The sequence below is a fragment of the Eurosta solidaginis genome, chromosome 1 (genome assembly GCF_040869045.1).
Source record: "Eurosta solidaginis isolate ZX-2024a chromosome 1, ASM4086904v1, whole genome shotgun sequence".
Classification (NCBI taxonomy): Eukaryota; Metazoa; Arthropoda; class Insecta; order Diptera; family Tephritidae; genus Eurosta; species Eurosta solidaginis.
Genome location: NC_090319.1, coordinates 74,123,079 through 74,144,064, shown reverse-complemented (window position 1 = coordinate 74,144,064; position 20,986 = coordinate 74,123,079). Strand labels below are relative to the sequence as shown.

Below are 20,986 nucleotides of genomic sequence, written 5' to 3'. Positions count from 1 at the left end.
GGGACACATAGAACCGTGTCCTGAACTTTAATATAACAGACGGGACAGTTTTTTATTGAGTTTAAATGGAGAATTAGGATTTTAGTTATAAGAAAACTTTTTCTGGGATTTATGTGTCCCAACAGGTCCGAAAGGGTTAAGTTTTCTCTCTTCAGAGATATGAGCCATTTTGTAAGTCTAATATCGTAGGATTTGCACATGAACTTAGAAATTTTTCAGCCACGTGCTTTTGTAATGGATCATATGTAATTCCTGTCTCTTCATTTCTCCCAAACGGATTGGGACATCTTTCGCCGATTCAGGGAGTGTTGCACCTTCCTTTGCCAACTCATCGCTTTTTTCGTCACATTCTATCCCTTTATGACCGGGAACATAGTATAGATGTGCGGTCCGGCCTGAGTGAAGCTTATTTGTATTCCAGAACAATTTTTGATGAAGTAATGTGTGAAATTATTGCCTTAATCGCAGCCTGACTTTCAGTATATAAATTGATGCGACTGCAGCTTAAGCACCCTTCCTCCAGAATTTCTGCTGCTTTCTTCACTGCTATAATTTTCGCCAGAAAAATGTAGTCTGTAGAATTTTCATATTTCTTGGTCGACACAGTAAACAGCAGACCCAACCCCTTCCATTAATTTGGAACCAACCATAAACACGTGTGTAGTATGTTCTGTTATTTCTGCACCCACCCCGGCACCAACCCTTCGGCTCATTTGTGGTCCAAATACCTCTTTCGAAGCTCAGGCACGGGACCATGTATTCCGTTTGCCCGATATTAGATGGCGCTATATTGTAGTGGCCCTAAGGCCTGCACTCAAGCTGCCCCGAGACCTTAAGCCTTGTTGCCGTTGCTAGCGCGATGTTTTTGGCCGTTAGGTCTGCAGGCGGGATGTGTATAGCGGCATGCAAATTCGATTAAACACTTGCTTATGTTAAGCCAACCCAACTTGCAAAAACTAAACCAGGTTACGTGTGATATAAATTTGATAAAGATGTCATAGGTGGCATGTTCGCGTACAACATGCGACAAATAGACAAATTTGCAACAAAAACATTCAGTGCGATGATGCGATTATGATGATTTTCACTTGACACTATCAGTAAAATGTTGACACAAATTTTTAATTTTATTATTTATGTTGGTGTTGTACAAATTGTGTGGAGTTCGTTAGCAGCTGCACTTTCGAATTTTTTTTAATAGAGAAAAGGAAATAAAAATAGCAACAGTTAAGTATTTGGATGTGCCACATATGTATGTAAATGTGTATGTATATATGAAAATACATAATGCCTAAGTTAAGCAGTCAACTTCTGTTGTCAAGTCGAATATGTTCGATGTAATCGTCATGATTGTTTTTTTTTCGGTTTTTGCTTATGTATTTATTGTTGTAGCAAATTTTCTCGATATGCTGTTAATTGTCAAACGTATATTTAATACAATGTTACCAAATCGATTTGGGCGCGTTACATTGCTGCTGTCTTAATATCATAAGCATCCTACACTCATTGTGCCACAAATGTGGCTGTTATAGAGTTTTGTGGTGGTGGCATAAAGAACAACAAAATATAAAAATTAAATGTTTGAAAGATTGAAGCCCACATACCTAAGTACATAGTATGCACGTATAGTAAATGCATTTAAGTTTAGCGAATGAGAAATCAATTGTATGCACCAACAATTAAATGAAACCCAATAAAAACAAGTCAGGAAGGCTAAGTTCGGGCGTAACCGAACATTACATACTCAGCTGAGAGCTTTGGAGACAAAATAAGGGAAAATCTTTATGTAGGAAAATGAACCTAAGGTAACCCTGGAATGTGTTTGTATGACATGGGTATCAAATGGAAAGTATTAAGGAGTATTTTTTAAAGGGAATGGGCCATAGTTCTATAGGTGGACGCAATTTCGGGATATCGCCATAAAGGTGGACCAGGGGTGACTCTAGAATGTGTTTGTACGATATGGGAATCAAATGAAAGGTGCTAATGAGTATTTTAAAACGGAGTGGGCCTTAGTTCTACAGATGGACGCCTTTTCGAGATATCGCCATAAAGGTGGACCAGGGGTGACTCTAGAATGCGTTTGTACGATATGGGTATCAAATGAAAGGTATTAATGAGGGTTTTAAAAGGGAGTGGCCCTTAGTTGTTTATGTGAAGGCGGTTTAGATATATCGAGCAAAATGTGGACCAGGGTGACCCAGAACATCATCTGTCGGGTACCGCTATTCCTGCCAAGATTGCAAGGGTTTGTGATTTCGCCCTGCAGAACTTTTTCATTTTCTTTTACTTAATATAGTTGGTGTCACACCCATTTTATAAAGTTTTTTCTCAAGTTATATTTTGCGTCAATAAACCAATCCAATTACCATGTTTCATGCCTTTTTCGTATTTGGTATAGAATTATGTCATTTTTCGTAATTTTTGATATCGAAAAAGTGGGCGTGGTCATAGTCGGATTTCGGCCATTTTTTATACCAAGTTAAAGTGAGTTCAGATAAGTACGTGAACTAAGTCTAGTAAAGATATATCAATATTTGCTCAAGCTATCGTGTTAACGGCGGAGCGAAGGACAGACGGTCGACTGTGTATAAAAACTGGGCGTGGCTTCAACCGATTTCGCCCATTTTCACAGAAAAAAGTTATCGTCATCGAGTCTATGCCCCTACCAAATTTTACAAGGATTGGTAAATTTATGTTCGACTTATGGCATTAAAAGTATTCTAGACAAAGTAAATGAAAAAGGGCGGAGTTTGAAATTTTCTTTTATCTTTGTATTTTGTTGCACCATATCATTACTGGAGTCGAATGTTGACATAATTTACTGATATACTGTAAAGATATTAAATATTTTGTTAAAATTTGACTTAAAAAAAAAATTTTTTTTAAAGTGGGCGTGATCGTTCTCCGATTTTGCTAATTTTTATTAAGCATACATATAGTAATAGGAGCAACGTGCCTGCCAAATTTCATCATGATATCTTCAACGACTGCCAAATTACAGCTTGCAAAACTTTGAAATTACATTCTTTTAAAAGTGGGCGGTGCCCATTGTCCAAAATTTTACTAATTTTCTATTCTGCGTCATAAGTTCAACTCACCTACCAAGCTTCATCGCTTCATCCATCTTTGGTAATGAATTATGCCATTTTTTCGGTTTTTCGTTCATTTAAATAGCGATCTCAGATGAGTGCCCAGGAACCTACATACAAAATTTCATCAAGATACCTCAAAATTTTCTCAAGTTATCGTGTTAACGGACAGACGGACGGACGTGTGGACATGGCTCAATCAAATTTTTTTTCGATACTGATGATTTTGATATATAAAAATGCTTGGAATTGTATTTATGATTAAATTACTAAATGGTTCGACCTCTAGCTCATTTCTGTTGAGCGAAGTAAACTTTAGTGTCCCTTCCCGGCCTTCAAGACATTTTAAACCTCTCTACCTAAAACATTGTAGAACAAATTTTGAATTTAATGAGCCCTTCCGCTGTTTGTGCCAGAACCACAACTCCCACTCTAGCATATTTGATGTTTCGGGCTCGCTTTCGATAAATTAAGGAAAAACATCAAAGCAGTTTTTCTTTATATGGAAGAATATAAAACTCCCTTTAAAACAAAATTGTCAAAAATCAACATGAATTTTCGGGAACCTATAAATTACATTTTGCTGGGCTTAAGTTAATTCGGATCAAAAGCTGCATACTGAAAAAAACCGAAAACTCTAAATAAAAGGTTTGAAATTTTCGTATATTTATCTCGAATTTTGGATTTTTTTGAAAAGTTGTTTGTGATTTATTATTACCATTATATTTTTAAGCCTTCACGTGGACGAAACATGGATCCATTACACAACACTAGAAACCAGAAAGTAAGCTACTCTAGGTGAACATGCACCAATGAGGGCCAATAGGTTATTCCGAAACTGTCATTCACATTGATGACCTTGAAGAGTGTAAACCGAAGAATATTCAAATCATTTGAACAGATTTTATATAGAATAAAATAATTTTAAAAATGTTTAAGTTAAACGGTTTTATTGAAAACAATACTTACATTGTTTAATAATAATACTGAAAGCTAGAAAATAATTAGGTAGGTCCAAGGTATAAAATTTCTTTTGATAGTCAAGCCTCATATCGTCACAAATGATATTTTCATATATGTATAAACGAGACCAACTGAACCTTACATCAGGTTATACCACACCTCACATTTTTAGAAACTTCACACGCCCAACGCTTTTATTTAGTTGTGTGATCAACGCCCTATATTGATGAGGAGTGTGATGACTAGTACTTAGGACCTACCTAATTATTTTCTAGCTTTTAGTATTATTATTACTTCATGTAAGTATTGTTTTCAATAAAACCGTTTGACTACAAAGCTTTTTTTAATTATTTTATTTTCGAGTTTCTAGTCTGATTTACTTAAATGTCGCTTACAAAATTTGAACTTGTGTGCTCCAAAGTATTTTGACGTCATTTCTACCGGACTGTATGTAATATTTGTTCCAAATATGAGCCGAGTCAGACCAAAAATACGATGTTTTGAAATATACCGATCCATGCGCCACCTAGCGGAGTTTTTTCATCTTCTTCTTGTTGCATTGTCATCGGGCCTATATTCCAAGTTTCAAATTTGTAGCTTCCCGATAGCTACATAAATTTCAATTACAAAATTCGTAAACAACGCTACACAGAGTCAAGCTAAATAAACCCGTTTGAAAAATAGTCTTGTTCTTAAGGAAATTCATACCTTTGTTGGTTTAACAGAATAAATCAACAGTTAATGTACCACAAGGTTCTGAATCTTACTGCGAGATTAGACATACCACTGGTGCAATATTCTTCTTGATTCAGTAAGTGCCGAAAAGTAGCACTATTAAAGTACTAGCATCGCAATTTGGTATGAAGTTGAACCTTTAAGGTCATCCGTTCCCCTCCTTTCATGGGAAACTTGGAGTCATCAGATGCGCGCCTGCTAAATAAAATGGAGAAGTGGATTTTTGAAAGACATAGCTAGAACGAAAGTTCCAAGTATTAATTTACCTTTTCTTGGTGGTCGAGCGCTACATATGATAGCGTGAAATATCGAGTAGTGCTTTCGACACCTTAGATGAACATCGAGCTCAATGCACAGCATGAATTCGACGGAGCATGCGGAAATTTGTACTGAAAAGGAAATAGTATGCAAAATGTAGGGGCCGATGTAAAAACTATTAGACATGTATGGACATGGCTTAACCTTTGGACCACTAATGTGGTAGAAGGCAGCTCAGTTAAGGTATATGAACGACATGGTAGGGCAAATTTAACGATCTATTGATGGAGAGTTTAACGAAGAAATTCTGAGTTATATACAATACACCACAGAATAATTTTTATAATATCGAAACGACTTTCCAGGGTGTCCCCAGCCGTCGGCAGTGAACAACGTGGAGCTCGCTAAAAAATTTGACATCTTATTTTTGTCGGACTAATCCGAAACGGCATATGGAGTAAGAACGTGATTTGCTGATCGTTTTAAGTTTGTGCAAGGAGCATTCCGCGGTTGGTATGGGACAACCCGTACGCATCTGTACGCATTACAGCAAAAATTTACCGGTTTTTGTGGTTGGGTCAGATAAAATTTCAGCGAAACTAATAATATTTGAAGAAAAAAAACAAACCTCACCCCCAGTTGTATCTGTCTCAGCTCAAACTTAATCCATTTTGACATTATCTGGGGTGCTTATGAGAAATATTCTGTCATTGGGCGTTTTTGAAATGACGACAGAGATAGAGTGGTATTTCACTCAGTAGTCGATATGCAATTTACATACTCCAGGTGCAGGCTTAGTCTATTTCCCTAAATGAGCGTTCTTAATTTTTTCAGCTATTTAATATGCAGAATTGAAAAGAATTGTGGTTGAAGAAATTAAGGTTGGTGCTAATTTGATTTAATTTGTATAGCTTACATGAAAATGAAATGGTATATCAACTTCGTCACGAATCTCAAAATTGTTAGTCCTTAAAGGAAAATAGATAGACCCACCAATAAGTATACCGAAATGATCAGGATGAAGAGCTGAGTTGATTTAGCCATGTCCGTCTGTCCGTCTGTCTGTTTGTATGCAAAAAGTCCCTAAATTTTTGAGATATATTGATAAAATTTGGTGAGTAGGTATATTTAGGTGCCCGATTAGACATTTGTCGGAACCGGCCGGATCGGACCACTATAGCATATATCCCCCATAAAACCGATTTTTCATAAAAGAGGATTTTTATCATATCTTCCTCAAAGCTTCAAACTTTACCGTATGTATATTGCACATATTATTGTCTGAAAAAATGGATGACATCGGTCGTATATATCCCCCAGAACCGATTGTTCAGAAAAGAAGCTTTTCGTAATTACTGCCCCATTTTAACAGCAACGGGCTTCAAATTTCAACGAATGCTTACGTATACATTATATATTGTTGAGATAAGTGATTCATTGTCATAGCTATTTCTAGCAGACTACAAAAAATGTGAAACTTTGCTTCCTCATACCGACCTACTAACTGAAATACACACTACCTACCTATTTTTGTTTTTTTTTTTTTTTTTTTGTTTTTCGCTTCACTATATACTTATTTCATATCTTATACATTCGATTATTTGGATATTACGACTGGAATAAGATTATTGTTCAGCCCCATTCATGAAAGGTATGAAGTCTTCCGCACAGCGAAGACAATCCGGTCCTTACTTGTTTTTTTTTTTTTTTAATTTTTATTTTTTTTTTTCATTGAAAATAATTTTGAATTCTTCTTCCTTGGTTCTTTGAGGTGTGATTCATTTAAAACATACTGTGATTGAACATTAAAAAGGTGCCCCAATCGGAGATCTGCAAAAGCTTACGATTCTCCATGGAATGCTCTACACTCAGAGAAAAACGCCGTTCTAAAATCCAGCACCACCGGACTCAATTCAAGCTTTTCATGTTCTTACTTTTTTGTTCTTGAAAAACGAACGACCTGTTCTCAAAACAACAACCTTGTTCTTAAACTGACAACAATTTTCTTGAAAAGAGAATGCCTGGTATTAAAATATGAACAAATGTTCTATTAATGAGAACAATGTTCTTAAATTAAGAACAATGTTCTTAAATTAAGTTCAAGAAAAAAGAAACGGTATAATTCGTGTGTACTACAATGCTAAATACAACATTTGGCACAAGCCAACAAACAGTTGCAGTGGCCCAGCGGATATGATGTTGCGGTTGCGATCGTGTGGCGCGAGTTCGATCACCGTCAAACTCCGAATTTTTTTTAAAACAATTTTTTTATGTTCTATTTTTTTAACTTTTATTTTTCATTCAGTTCCATTCACATATGCACAGGTAATTCTCAAACTTGTTATGAAATGTTTTAAGTATATATGTATTCAGATTACGCCTTCAAATAAGAATAATTTCTCAATGAGAGAAATGTATGAAAAAAATCATATTAAGTGTTTTTTCTAATCTTTTGGAATTTTAATAATAATTTTTTTGTTATTAATATTTTTTATTAATGACGAAAAAATTATTTATTAATAAAAAAAATAAATAAATGTGTACTACTTTAAAAAATTACCTTCCACACTCCCCCCAATGATCAAGCACAAACCGTTCTTGAATTGAGGCTAAAAAATGTTAAATCGACCACAAATCGTTCTCGAAGTGTGAGAACGAAAAATCTTAAATCAAGCCCAAGTAGTGCTTGAAATGAGCACAGAAAGTTCACACATCAATACCAAAGTGATCACAAAATACGAACGGTGTGCTTGGAAAAACCGTTCTTAAAACAAGCCCATCGATTACGAGTTAAGAAAAAATGTACTTAACAGACTTTTGTCAACAAATGTTCCTAATTTTGAACTTGTTTCGTTCGTTTTAGAACGATTTTTTTGCTGAGTGTATGAATAGGTTTTTTTTTTTCTCTTCTGGTCGCCTAGACGCATGCGATTACGGCAAAGTGACCAACCTCAGCGTTTGCCACTAGACAGAAGGCGCATTTACTTACACATAATTTAGTTGTTTGTTGTTGATGTACTATTTCGATACCAAATGTAGTATATGAGCCTTGCAGTGCTTAAAAAGCAACAACAATAAGAAGTAAAGTTATATATAGTAGCAGGTTGCAGTGACAACCCACAGACCTAATAACTGAAATACATAAATCTTACAAACATTAAACATTTATTTCGATTATTTTTTCGTATTCCTTGGTAGTTGTAGCACAGGTACAATAAATGTGTACAGCAGGAAAAGAAGTAATGAAATAAAAAAAATTCGTTAAACAAAAACTTGGTACAAACTGATGACATTCTTGTGCAAATCAGGCAACAAGATACAAATTTATGTGTATGTATGTTTGTATATATAAGTATGTATAAAAAATATATACATATATATAGAAATCAATTGTCCTCTCTATAGTAACATACCAATACATATTTTGCTTCTTTTTTTTTGTTAATTGTTGTAAAATTTGTGGAATTTAGGTAAAAAGTCAAATAAAGCAAATTTAATGTAATTTTGTACTCACTTGGCGATTCGTTACCATGCATTGGACTTTCACAATCAACAATCAGTGCCTCATTATCGGAATCATCGTTAAGCGAAACTGTCGTGGCGCCAGGTACAAATGGTTCCATAATCGCACCACTCGCTGTTGCAGCACTGGTACTTGGACTTGAGGTGCCCGATGTAGCAGCCACATCAATAGAGTCATCATCATTTGTAACAGCAGCTTCCACTTTGGGTCGTTTCATCTGCGGTGAGTTGCTGCTACCATCATCTGTGCCGCCGCCTATGCCGCTGCTTCCCGCTGTAGCTGGTATTGTAATGCCACCTGGTTGTGATGTCGCCAATGATTGCTAAAACAAAAAAATAAAGAAATTTATTGCAAATTAATGAATACTTCAATTGGTTACAGAAATTTACAAAAAAATCAAATAAATAGAGCCTTGTAGCTGTTACGTATATCGGCAGTTTGTTTGTGTTAGGAAATGCAGTGATTTTTTTTTTCTTTTGCGCTAGCGGTAAAGAGCATATACTGGCAACTCTTTTCTGGCGCTACTTAATTCCGATTAACTCAACACTCTACTTCAAACACAAAGATAAGTAGGCCAATTGAATAATATAAGACCTTTTTCAAATACTAGGAAAGTTTTTTCAAACCAAATGAAACTTTTTTCACTGAAAATAAAACTTTAGTCAAATTAAATGAAACTATTTTCAAATCAATTAAAATTATTCTCAAGTGCAACTTTTTACAAATCAAATTAAATTTTTTTTCTTCAAATGAAACTTTTTTTCGGTTCAAATGAAAATTTTTTCAATTTATATTAAATGTTTTTCAAACTATTTAAAACTAGGTCCAAGTACAACTTTTTTCAAATCCAATTAAACTTTTTTTAAATCAAATGAAACTTTTTCAAATAATATGAATTTTTTTTTCAAATACTAGAAAACTTTTTTCAAACCAATTGAGACTATTTTCCAGTGCCACTTTTTTCAAGTCAAATGAATCTTTTTTCACTTCAAATGAAACTACTTTCAAATTAAATGAAGCTGTTTTCAAAGCAATTAAAACTATTTTCAAGTGCTACTTTTTTCAAATCGAATTAAACTTTTTTCGAATATGAAATGAATTTATTTCAAATGCCAGAAAATTTTTTTCACTTCAAATGAAACTACTTTCAAATTAAATGAAACTATTTTCAAACCAAATGAAAATATTTCAAGTGTATTTTTTTACAATTTTTGTTATATCGGCCTACTGATTTGTAAGATCGCGGATTCGAATCGAGCTCAAGGCCGAACAATAATTATTTTATCAATATTATTGTTATGATAATTTTTTTCTTAAATGAAAAAAATTTTTAATTAGCATAGAAGAAAGAAAAAATTTAGACAACTGTCAAAGCTCTTTGTATAGATCCATTTCGGGAACTGCTAAATCTTTTTTTTTTTTTCAAGTCGAATGAAATTTTTTATATCAAATGAAACTTTTTCAAATGATCTTTTTTCAAACACTAGAAAACTTTTTTCACTTCAAATGAAACTTTTTTCAAACCAAGTTAAATTTTTATATATTTATTTATTTTTTTTTTTTTTCAAATAAAACGAGACTTTTTTTAATCAAATGAAACTTTTTAAATATGAAACCCTTTTTTTATGTTTTTCAGTGCGAGTTTAAAATCCAGTTAAAGTTGACTAGAGCTTAACCTTGCCACTTTGTTCGATAACATACAAATTTGCTGCTCATCTGTGGCAGGGTTAAACTCTAGTCAACTTTAACTGGAGTTTAAACTCGCACTGAAAAACCTAGCCTAGGTCAAATTAAATATTTTAAAACCAAAAAAAAATTACTTACTTACTTACTTAATTGGCGCTTAACCGTCTAAACGGTTATGGCCGTCCAACAAGGCGCGCCAGTCGCTCCTTCGCTCCGCCAACCGGCGCCAATTGGTCATACCAAGGGAGTTTAAATCGTTTTCCACCTGGTCCTTCCAACGGAGTGGGGGCCGCCCTCTACCTCTGCTTCCATAGGCGGGTTCCGATAGAAACACTTTCTTGGCCGGAGCATCATCTTTCATTCGCATAACATGGCCTAGCCAGCGCAGCCGCTGCGTTTTAATTCGCTGGACTATGTTGATGTCTGCGTATAGCTCGTACAGCTCATCATTAAATCTTCTTCGGTACTCGCCATCGCCAACGCGTAGAGGTCCATAAATCTTTCGAAGAACTTTTCTCTCGAACACTCCCAAAGCCGCTTCATCTGCTGCTGTCATGGTCCATGCTTCTGCCCCATATAGCAGGACGGGTACGATAAGTGACTTGTAGAGTATGATTTTCGTTCGCCGAGAGAGGACTTTACTTTTCAATTGCCTACCTAGTCCAAAGTAGCATTTATTGGCAAGATTGATTCTTCGCTGGATTTCAGTGCTGATGTTGTTGCTAATGTTGATGCTGGTTCCCAAATAAACGAAGTCTTTTACTATTTCGAAATTATGGCTGCCAACAGTAGCGTGGTTGCCAAGGCGCATATGCGCTGACTCTTTGCTCGATGACAGCAGGTACTTCGTTTTGTCCTCATTCACCATCAAACCCATCTTTACCGCTTCTTTTTCCAGCTTGGAGTAAGCAGAACTAACAGCGCTGGTGTTTAGGCCGATGATATCAATGTCATCAGCATATGCCAGTAATTGCACGCTTTTATAGTATATTGTTCCAGTGCGGTTAAGTTCTGCAGCTAGTATAATTTTCTCCAGCATCAAATTAAAGAAATCGCACGATAGGGGGTCACCCTGTCTGAAACCTCGTTTAGTTTCGAACGGCTCGGAGAGGTCCTTCCCAATTCTGACTGAGCTGATGGTGTTGCTCAACGTCATTTTGCACAGCCGTATAAGTTTTGCGGGGAAACCAAATTCAGACATAGCGGCATATAGGCAGCTCCTTTTCGTGCTGTCGAAGGCGGCTTTAAAGTCGACGAAGAGGTGATGTGTGTCGATTCTCTTTTCACGGGTTTTTTCCAAGACTTGGCGCATTGTGAAAATCTGGTCGATGGTAGATTTACCAGGTCTGAAGCCGCACTGATAAGGTCCAATCAGCCGGTTCACGGTGGGCTTCAATCTTTCGCACAATACACTTGAAAGGACCTTATATGCGATATTAAGAAGGCTGATTCCACGATAGTTGGTGCATTTTGCAGTATCCCCCTTCTTGTGGACTGGGCAAAGAACACTTAGATTCCAACCGTCGGGCATGCTTTCGTCCGCCCATATTTTGCTAAGAAGCTGCTGCATGCGCCTTACCAACTCCTCGCCGCCGAACTTGAATAGCTCCGCAGGCAATCCATCAGCGCCCACGGCCTTGTTGTTTTTCAATCTGGTTATTGCTATTCTAACTTCGTCATAATCGGGCGGGGGGACATATATTCCATCATCATCGATTGCGGGATCGGGTTCTTCATCTCTGCGCGGTGAATTGCTGCCTCCATTTAGGAGAGCAGAGAAGTGTTCCCTCCATAATCTAAGCACTCTCTGGACATCAGTTACAAGGTCGCCGTTTTCATTCCTACAGGAGTTTGCCCCGGTCTTAAAACCTTCCGTCTGTCGCCGTATTTTTTGGTAGAATTTTCGGGCGTTATTCCTGGTGGCTAGCAGCTCAAGCTCCTCGCACTCACGCCTTTCTGCTTCTGCTTTTTTCTTCCTGAAAAGGCGTCTCGCTTCCCTTTTCAACTCACGATAGCGTTCACACACTCCTCTTGTCGCGCTCGCTTTTAACGTAGCCCTGTAGGCAGCGTCTTTTCTTTCGGTTGCAACGCGGCATTCTTCATCATACCAGCTGTTTTTTCGTGGCCGCCGGTAACCAATTTTTTCCTCGGCGGCAGTATGAAGTGCTTTGGAGATATGCTCCCACTGCTCCTGTATTCCTTCAGGATGAGTTGTGCCCTCAGAGAGCAGGTGTGAGAGTCGAGTTGCGAAATCATTGGCAGTCTGTTGTGATTGAAGCTTTTCGACGTCTAGCTTTCCTTGTGTTTTTTGTTCCTTGTTTTTAGCCGCGTTGAGGCGGGTGCGTATTTTGGCTGCAACGAGATAATGGTCCGAATCGATGTTAGGTCCTCGGATCGTTCGCACATCTAAAACACTGGAGGCATGCCGTCCGTCTATCACAACGTGATCGATCTGATTGCGAGTATTTCGATCAGGAGACAGCCATATAGCTTGATGTATCTTTTTATGCATGAACCTCGTGCTTGATATGACCATGTTTCGAGCACCGGCAAAGTCAATCAGCCTCAGTCCGTTAGGAGAAGTTTCATTGTGTAGGCTGAACTTTCCGACTGTAGGGCCAAAAACACCTTCTTTGCCCACCCTGGCGTTAAAGTCGCCAAGCACGACTTTTATATCATGACGGGGGCAGCGCTCGTATGTGCGTTCTAATTGTTCATAAAAAGTGTCTTTCACCTCATCGTCTTTCTCCTCTGTCGGCGCATGGGCGCAGATGAATGATATATTAAAAAATTTTGCTTTTATTCGAATAGCGGCGAGACGCTCGTCCACAGGCGTGAACGCCAGGACTTGGCGACAAAGTCTCTCTCCCACCACGAATCCGACGCCGAAACTGCGCTTATTCGCATGGCCACTCCAATATATGTCACAATTTTTGATCTTCTTTCTTCCTTGCTTCGTCCAACGCATTTCTTGGATGGCGGTGATGTCAGATTTTGCTTTGACGAGGACATCAACCACCAAAAAAAAATTATTTTCAAATAAAATGAAGCTCTGCTCTTTGAAATCAAAAGAAACTTTTACAAATCAAATGAAACTTTTTGCAAATGAAATGAAACTTTTTACAAATTAAATAAAAACTATTGTGCTTTTAAACTTATTAAGTTTTATTTGATTTGAATAAAGTTTTAAAGAAGGTGAGTTGAAACTAAGCATTTCCGTCCCAGTGGTGAAGAGCACTAAATTAATCACGAACTCGAGCAGGCTTTGTCCATCCACTCAGCTTTCCCAGTTACCCGCGGATCAGCACTACTACTACTACAGCCGCATAGGCCAGGCCCTTAACTCAAGCCGGAAGTATACAACGCCCAGTGGCTTTTCAAAATTTTTTCAAACAAATGACTGATATGTTGACCGGTGTAATGAAGACCTTGATGGGGCCTTAGCAATTTAGCAGAGTATGATTTAGTCGAATCCATTCCAGCCAGGGTCTCATCCTAATGCTAGCAAAACTCAAGTAAGGTTCGCTGAAAGTAGTTGGAAAAAGCAAACGCACGAAGAACTCGCCTGCTCAGAGTTTCTTTGACTCCCTTTCTCACTTCCCGATATAAACAACGGTGCTAAGGTTAAGTTGAACTGGCCGGTCCGTAAGGACCTTACATAAGCTTTGTTCGCGTATTTTTCCAACAGAAACTTACAAACAGCCAAAATCCTCTCAACTATCAGCTGTTTCCTCTCATAGAGAAAAATATGTAAAAAAGTACGCGAACAGAAATCCACCAAAAACTACCACAATTTGCGAACAGCTTATAAATTATTTGGCGGTACAAATAATTTTTAAAAGTTGAAAAAATAGAAAGCTCGTAAATTTTGTCCATCTTGTTCCGCGAGAGTCACCAATTCATCCAGATGTTCGCCCTCATTATTTTCATTAACACATACCTTTTCCATGCTTTATTTTCCGGCTGCAATACTTGAATTATTGCGTAAATTACAACCAGCGGTTTTTCCATCTGCTGTTTTTCTGTTTGTAAATTGCTGCTGGCAAAAATTTTACCAACAGAAAATTGCAGCTCTCAGCAAAATGAAATGTCACTTTACTCTCTCTTTTTCTTCCTTTTTTGTTGGAGAGCCGGGTACGCAAACAGAAAAACCTGCAAAATTTTCAAAATTTGCAAAATCAGCAGAAAACTGGAATACCCGAGCGAAGCTATAAACTGAATGTATCCAGAGTGTTACCAGAATTTGTTTGACCATTACCTATTTTATAGAATATATCCGTATTCTAGGCAAATATTAGCAAGTGTTCTAGGAGCTGGAGCCCTGACCTCGCGAGCATGTTTAACCGTTGCTTCCTGCATCTCTCCTACATCTGCTGTTACTGACGAAGCCTGACAATTAGTATGTCCATCGTCAGCCCTTAGTTTTCTCTCTTTAGAGATATGAGCAACTTTGGGAGTCTAATGCCGTAAGATTTTCACATGATTTTAGAGATTTTGTGGCAGCGTGCTTTTGTCCACGCCTTTTCTGCTGATGGGGCTTAGTACCGATATTTTTCTACCATGTTCCAAATTATAGTTGAAGTTCACGTGGTCCATAGAAAATGTTCTTAGTACTTGATGGTATTCGTATTCGGCCACAATCGAACCAAATCCTACCAAAGGGCGTCACATTGTCATCACACCTTTAAGCCTTCAGGTGGTATTTTCGACGCTAAGACAACAGTAACAACAGGTTCCTTCGAGACCTAACGTTGTCGAGATAACAAAAGAGGTACGATTGGTGGGTGGCAGGCTTTTGGCACCTTCTACAGCAACAAGTCTACTGATACTCAGGTTGTCATCATAGTACACGAAAAGATAGCCGATGAAAAATTTGCTACTCAAAAAGAAAACCAACTAGCCATCGCCATATGTAGTTTTTCCCTTTTGTTCCACTATCATTAACTCGATAGTCACATTCTTTGGTCCTCATCCATCCATCCTACTACAACATTTATACAAATCCATACATATTAGCATGATTTTCCAACATTGCCATGACTTGGCTTTTACGACAATACTTTCCGCCAATTTGAGTTCTGTAAAAGGTTCTCTGAAATTGTCATTCATATCTAACCAAGCAAAACTGTGGGCCACTTAAAACGTGTTGTAGCTTAAAAAGTGCCTGAACATTGAGAATGAAATGAATAGCGATTCTATGAATGAGTTTTTATTCGCTCAAAAATATGCTTAAGTAAATATATGAATATCAATGCGTATGCAATACAGTAGCGAAGAGAAAAATAGCAGAAGCAGTTTTTCGCAAAATTTCGGCAATTAAATTATTCGTTTTTATTATCGCTATTCTAAGAAAAAACTTCTATGAATTTCGTAAGTGAAAGTGTGCAAACCAATCTGAAAAAAATTTTCGAAAAAATTCTAGAAATCGAGAAAATTATATAAAAATTTCGAACTTTTTATTTGTTTGAGTTATGCAGTTATGTAGCGCAATTAATTTTTGACTAAGAAGGTACAGGTTATAGGTCTCTCAAAAGTCACATTAATTTGTGAAATTTTTTTATTCAAATGGTGTTTTGATTTTCCTCCATATATGTATGTCGTGAAAATTTGTTTATTGAAAAAATTTTGAAGACCTTTCGTAATTTTTGATTCCTATAACTTGTACCTTGCCTGAATAAAATTAATTGGGCTATAAGGTCGCATTCTAAAAAAAAATCAGACAACTCCAAATAAGAAGTTCGAAATTTTTTTAAATTTTTTAAAATTTTTAAATTTTTTCGAAAACGTTTTTGAAATTGGTTTGCATATTCTCAGTTAAGAAATTCAATTTTTCTTTAAACATTGAAAATAAAAAGTTCGAAATTTTCTCGAATACTTGAATTTTTCGGAAATATTTTGAGATTGGTTTGCATATTTAATGTAACAAGATTCATACTTAGATGTTTTTTCTTGAAATATTGAAAATAAAAAAAATTTGAATCTACGAAATTTTAAATAAAATTCCACTGCTTTTTTTGCTGTTCGTTTCTATATGCTCTTTCCAAGTGGCAAGCAGTGCCTCTGTTTAATAATGCATACCAAATTGATCCCAAGATGGTCCGGCTAGTACATTAATGCTGCTTGTAACCGGAACATACTGGATCTGGAATCGGCAACGGACCATCAACAACTATAATCCTCCCCAGGACCCTCGAGGACTGTCCTTATCGCCACAACAACAACAACAACAACAATGCACTTACAGTGACTATTTAATACTCTGTAATTTTTAGAATATACAAAAATGACGTTGGACCACGAAGTTCTTCGCTTGAACTGTATTTTTATAATCGGCTTTTGGTTATTTCTCAATTATCGTATTCATATCCGGTTTGCAGATATGGGCCAATATTACTGTTTCGATTTCGAAAATTTCGAAGTTCGAAATTATATTTATTAGCTATCGAAACTTGGCAACAGCATTAATCTAATGATGTTAGATAAATATTTAGTAAACAAATTTTTGAGAGTTGTATATTCCTTACGATATATGAAAGTTGTCATCTATAGGCAAAATTTCGAAATCGAAATTAGTTATTTCTTAATTGTGTTACTAATAACCGGTTTGAAGATATGGGCCACTCCCACTTTTTCGATATCGAAAATTTCGAAGTTCGACATTATATTAATAAGCTATCGAAACTTGGAAAGAGCATTAATCTGATGATGTTAGATAAAAATTTAGTAAAGAGCTTTTCGAGACACGTTTATTTCTTACGATATATGGAAGTTGATATCTATAGGCAAAAATTCGAAATCGAAATTGGTTATTTCTTAATTGTGTTACTAATAACAGGTTTGCAGATATGGGCCACTCCCACTTTTTCGATATCGAAAATTTTGAAGTTCGAAATTATATTAATAAGCTATCGAAACTTGGCAAGAGCATTAATCTGATGACGCTAGATAAAAATTAAGTAAACAGCTATACGAGACACCTATATTTCGAATGATATATGAAAGTTAACTTCTATTCCCTAGTTAAAAGCACCAGTGGTTAGTATAGATAGTTTGTAAACTGTTTGATTTGTGATTCATACTAGTTGTAAGGTAAGTAGTTTATAGAACCCTACTAAAGTTACTAAAACATATTTTTTCTTTCTTAGTCGCTGGAAACTACATGGAGGACAGTGGCATACTCTTGATGGCGGTTACCCCAACTAAGTTTTGTCAGTTGCAGAAATTTAAAGTCATTGCCAGTTGATGTACTTATGTATGTATGTGTGTTTGTATATAGTGTAGTCAGTGTTCCATTGAACGCACAAAATCATTTAGCGAAACCGATGAGTTAAATAAAGTAAATCGGAAAAAAGCGTTTAAGTTTAGGATACCTTTGAACGAATGAATTACAAATAAAAGAGGAATATAAGAAAAATAATAAATTCTCTTGAAAAATTTTCATATATGTACTTAGAATTAAGACAAAAACTAGAAAAAGAGGAAAAAAGTGTTAAAACAAGTGGAGTATATTTCAAAGAACAAACAAAAGATATCTGCAGGTGGAAGAAAAACTTGAAAAATAATGAATGAACGATGAAAATAAAGTAAAGTACAAATCAAAAAGTAAATAAATAAATACTAAAGTGTAGCGCACACATACAGAAGTAATCAAGAATGGATATAAAGAAAGTAAATATTGTTCATAAAGCATAAGTAGAACAGCCAGTGAAGTCGTCGACGTATTTTAAAAATGATACAAATTTAATTGTTTTCAGAGCAATTTTACTAGTAGAAGTAGAGTTCTACTATTTATTTACATAGCAAACAAATCACGTGACCATGACCGCACACATTGAATGCAAAGGGGAAAAACAACCAAAATGCAATGATATACGAAGAAACTTGGGGGTAACATACAGTTTTGAGGAAGTAGACACAAGCAGCAAGTAAAGTTTGAAATAGAGTGGGCGAATACAGCAGCAGTAATATTGCAAAGGAGTTGGGTTTACGTTCAAATTCAGTCTACACAAGTAAAGGTGTCTAAGTTCGGGTGTAACCGAACATTACCTACTCAGCGTGAGCTTCAATTGTACATTTCATTTCAGATAAATTACTTTTCTACATAACACGTGGCACCGCCCGTTTAAACAAAATGTCTCCCCATTTCCTCTTCCAGTAAAACTTGATAAGTGAAATATCATTGATTCAAAACTATTTTTTGCTAAGTTATAGCTTATTTTTCTAGTCTACGATCCTTTTAAACTTGTTTTATATCTAATTTGCCGTGGTCTTTAACCGATCCCGTCCATTTTTACTAGAAATATTTTCTGCTACACAATTTCATTACGATATGTTAATTTTTCTTCGAGTTATGGCTCCCGTAACATAGAAAATTGCTTAGTCATAAAATGGGCGGTGCCACACCCATTTTCAAAAATTTTAGTGTTTTCCAATTAAATGTTATAATTAAATTTAGAAAGTAAAATTCTATTGACACAAAGCTCTTTTTCGCTAAGATATAGCTTATTTTATTCGTCCACGACCCTTTTAAAAAACTTTTATATAAAAGTGGGCGTGGTATTTAACCGATCTCGTCCATTTTTTCTATAAATATTTCCTGCTATAAGGAAAATTTGTATACCCAATTTTATTACGATCCGTTAATTTTTCTTCGAGTTATGGCTCCCGTAACATAGAAAATTGCTTAGTCATAAAAGGGGAGGTGCCACGCCCATTTTTTTAAATTTGTAGTTTTTTCTATTTATTGTTATAAATCCACTTGGGAAATGAAAAACCATTGATATAAAGCTCTTTTTTGCAAAGATATAGCTTATTTTATTCGTCTACGACCCTTTTAAAAATCTTTTATATAAGAGTGGGCGTGGTTCTTAACCGATTTCGTTAATTTTTCTTCAAAGGATTCCTTATAGTAAAGGCAACCTCTCCGCCGAATTTTGTTATGATAGGTTTAACGGTTTTTGATTTATGATTAATAATATTTGTAACATTGATTTTATCACAAGTGGGCGGTGCCACGCCCATTTTAAAAAAAAATTCCAGATTTGTATCGAGAGTCTCAATATCAGTCCACACGTCAAATTTCAACATTCTAGTTGTATTATTTACTAAATTATCAGGTTTTTTGTGTTTTCCAAAATTTTATATATATAAAAAGTGGGCGTGGTTATCATCCGATTTCACTCATTTTCAATATCAATCTATTCTTGGTCCAGATAAGCCAGTCTACCAAATTTGGTGAAGATATCTCAATATTTACTCAAGTTATCGTGCTAACGGACGGGCGGACGGACGGACATGGCTCAATCAAATTTTTTTTTCGACACTGATGATTTTGATATATGGAAGTCTATATCTATCCCGATTCCTTTATACCTGTACAACCAACCGTTATCCAATCAACGTTAATATACTCTGTGTGCAAAGCACGCTGAGTATAAATAGCATAGTATATAACAAGCTCTTGGTTACATAAATTTCAAAATTATTTGAAAATGATGATCTAAGCATTGGTGTATCGGAGGGCAGGTCGTTTTTTTATAATTTGTTATTTGTTATTTTAGTGGACTGTATGTAATTTTATGTGTTTTTGTAGAATAACATAGGATGCTAAGCACCTGTTACATCTTTGTCTTTATTTAATTGGGAACAACAAGCACTTGGGTTCTGAGGAAAAAGCTTGCTCATTTCGCTGTGAAAACCCCGCTATTTTACCTTTTATGTATTAACAAGCCGGACCCGTGCACATCTTGCGCAACAAATATACATATCAAATATCAACAGAAATCAGCTGTTCTATCAATCAAACATCTATAAATTACATGCGCTTGCGCTGCCATCTGACGAATGCAAGCAACTGTCGTTTATTTTTAACAAATTATTTTAATAAAATATAGCTAAATAAAAGCACTACGACTAATAATGCCCAAAGCTCGCTAATAGCACGAATCCCCATCTTTACAACTAAAACTTTATTTATAGATTTGGATTCCAAATAAGAGCGAAAAAGGGACCTGCCCATAAAAACAGCAATTAGAAATAATATATAAGATTTGGCGTGAGCACTTCGGCTCTAAAGTATTGGCTGCGTTTTGAGCCACCCTATTTTGCTATGAAAAACCGCGATTTGAGATAATAAATTGTAAACAATGTCTTTAGAATATACCATAAACTAGTGGAGAATTACAAGTACAATCAATGGTTAATGAAACAAACGAAAAAAACAATGTTCATAGCTTAAGTCACTTAAACAAGGATGGTAAATATACGGAAGCAAAGAGCTTCCCCGCATCCTTACATTGAGAAGGCAAAGGAGACTCTGACTCCCCACCGTCTGTTCTATATGTATGGCAAAGTTATGAAAAACCTCCTGAAACAGCGACTGATAGTAGCCACCAAGCTATTAATCACATCGAAACAGATTTCAAATCCGACAATGTCCTTCTGTATCTACCTTCCATATTACAGAGCTATAATATTAAAAGTTGTGACATTTACTGTAATAGTCATGCATAAAAGTGCAGACTTCGTCCCTAACAACTGTCACCAACATATGTGGACGAACGTTTCACCGTTATCCGGATAAAAGCGAAATTCTTTAATATCTCATTCTTTTACGGCCAAGCATCGACGGAGGAAAAGAACGATGAAGTGAAACACGCATTCTGCGAGCGCTTAGAATGCACATACGATCGCTGCCTCTCCCATGACTTTAACGCCAGGGTGAGCAAAG

The 20,986-nt window shown here is 36.0% G+C and overlaps 1 protein-coding gene across 1 annotated transcript in view; it reads right to left on the bottom strand.

Moving 5' to 3' along the window:
- The window catches only part of Ino80 (chromatin-remodeling ATPase INO80), a 380,523-nt gene that overhangs the window by 263,256 nt on the left and 96,281 nt on the right, over positions 1 to 20,986 (bottom strand). The window contains exon 14 of the mRNA XM_067758294.1: positions 8,563 to 8,893. Coding sequence (XP_067614395.1) covers positions 8,563 to 8,893 — 331 coding nt within the window. The remainder of the gene's footprint in view (positions 1 to 8,562; positions 8,894 to 20,986) is intronic.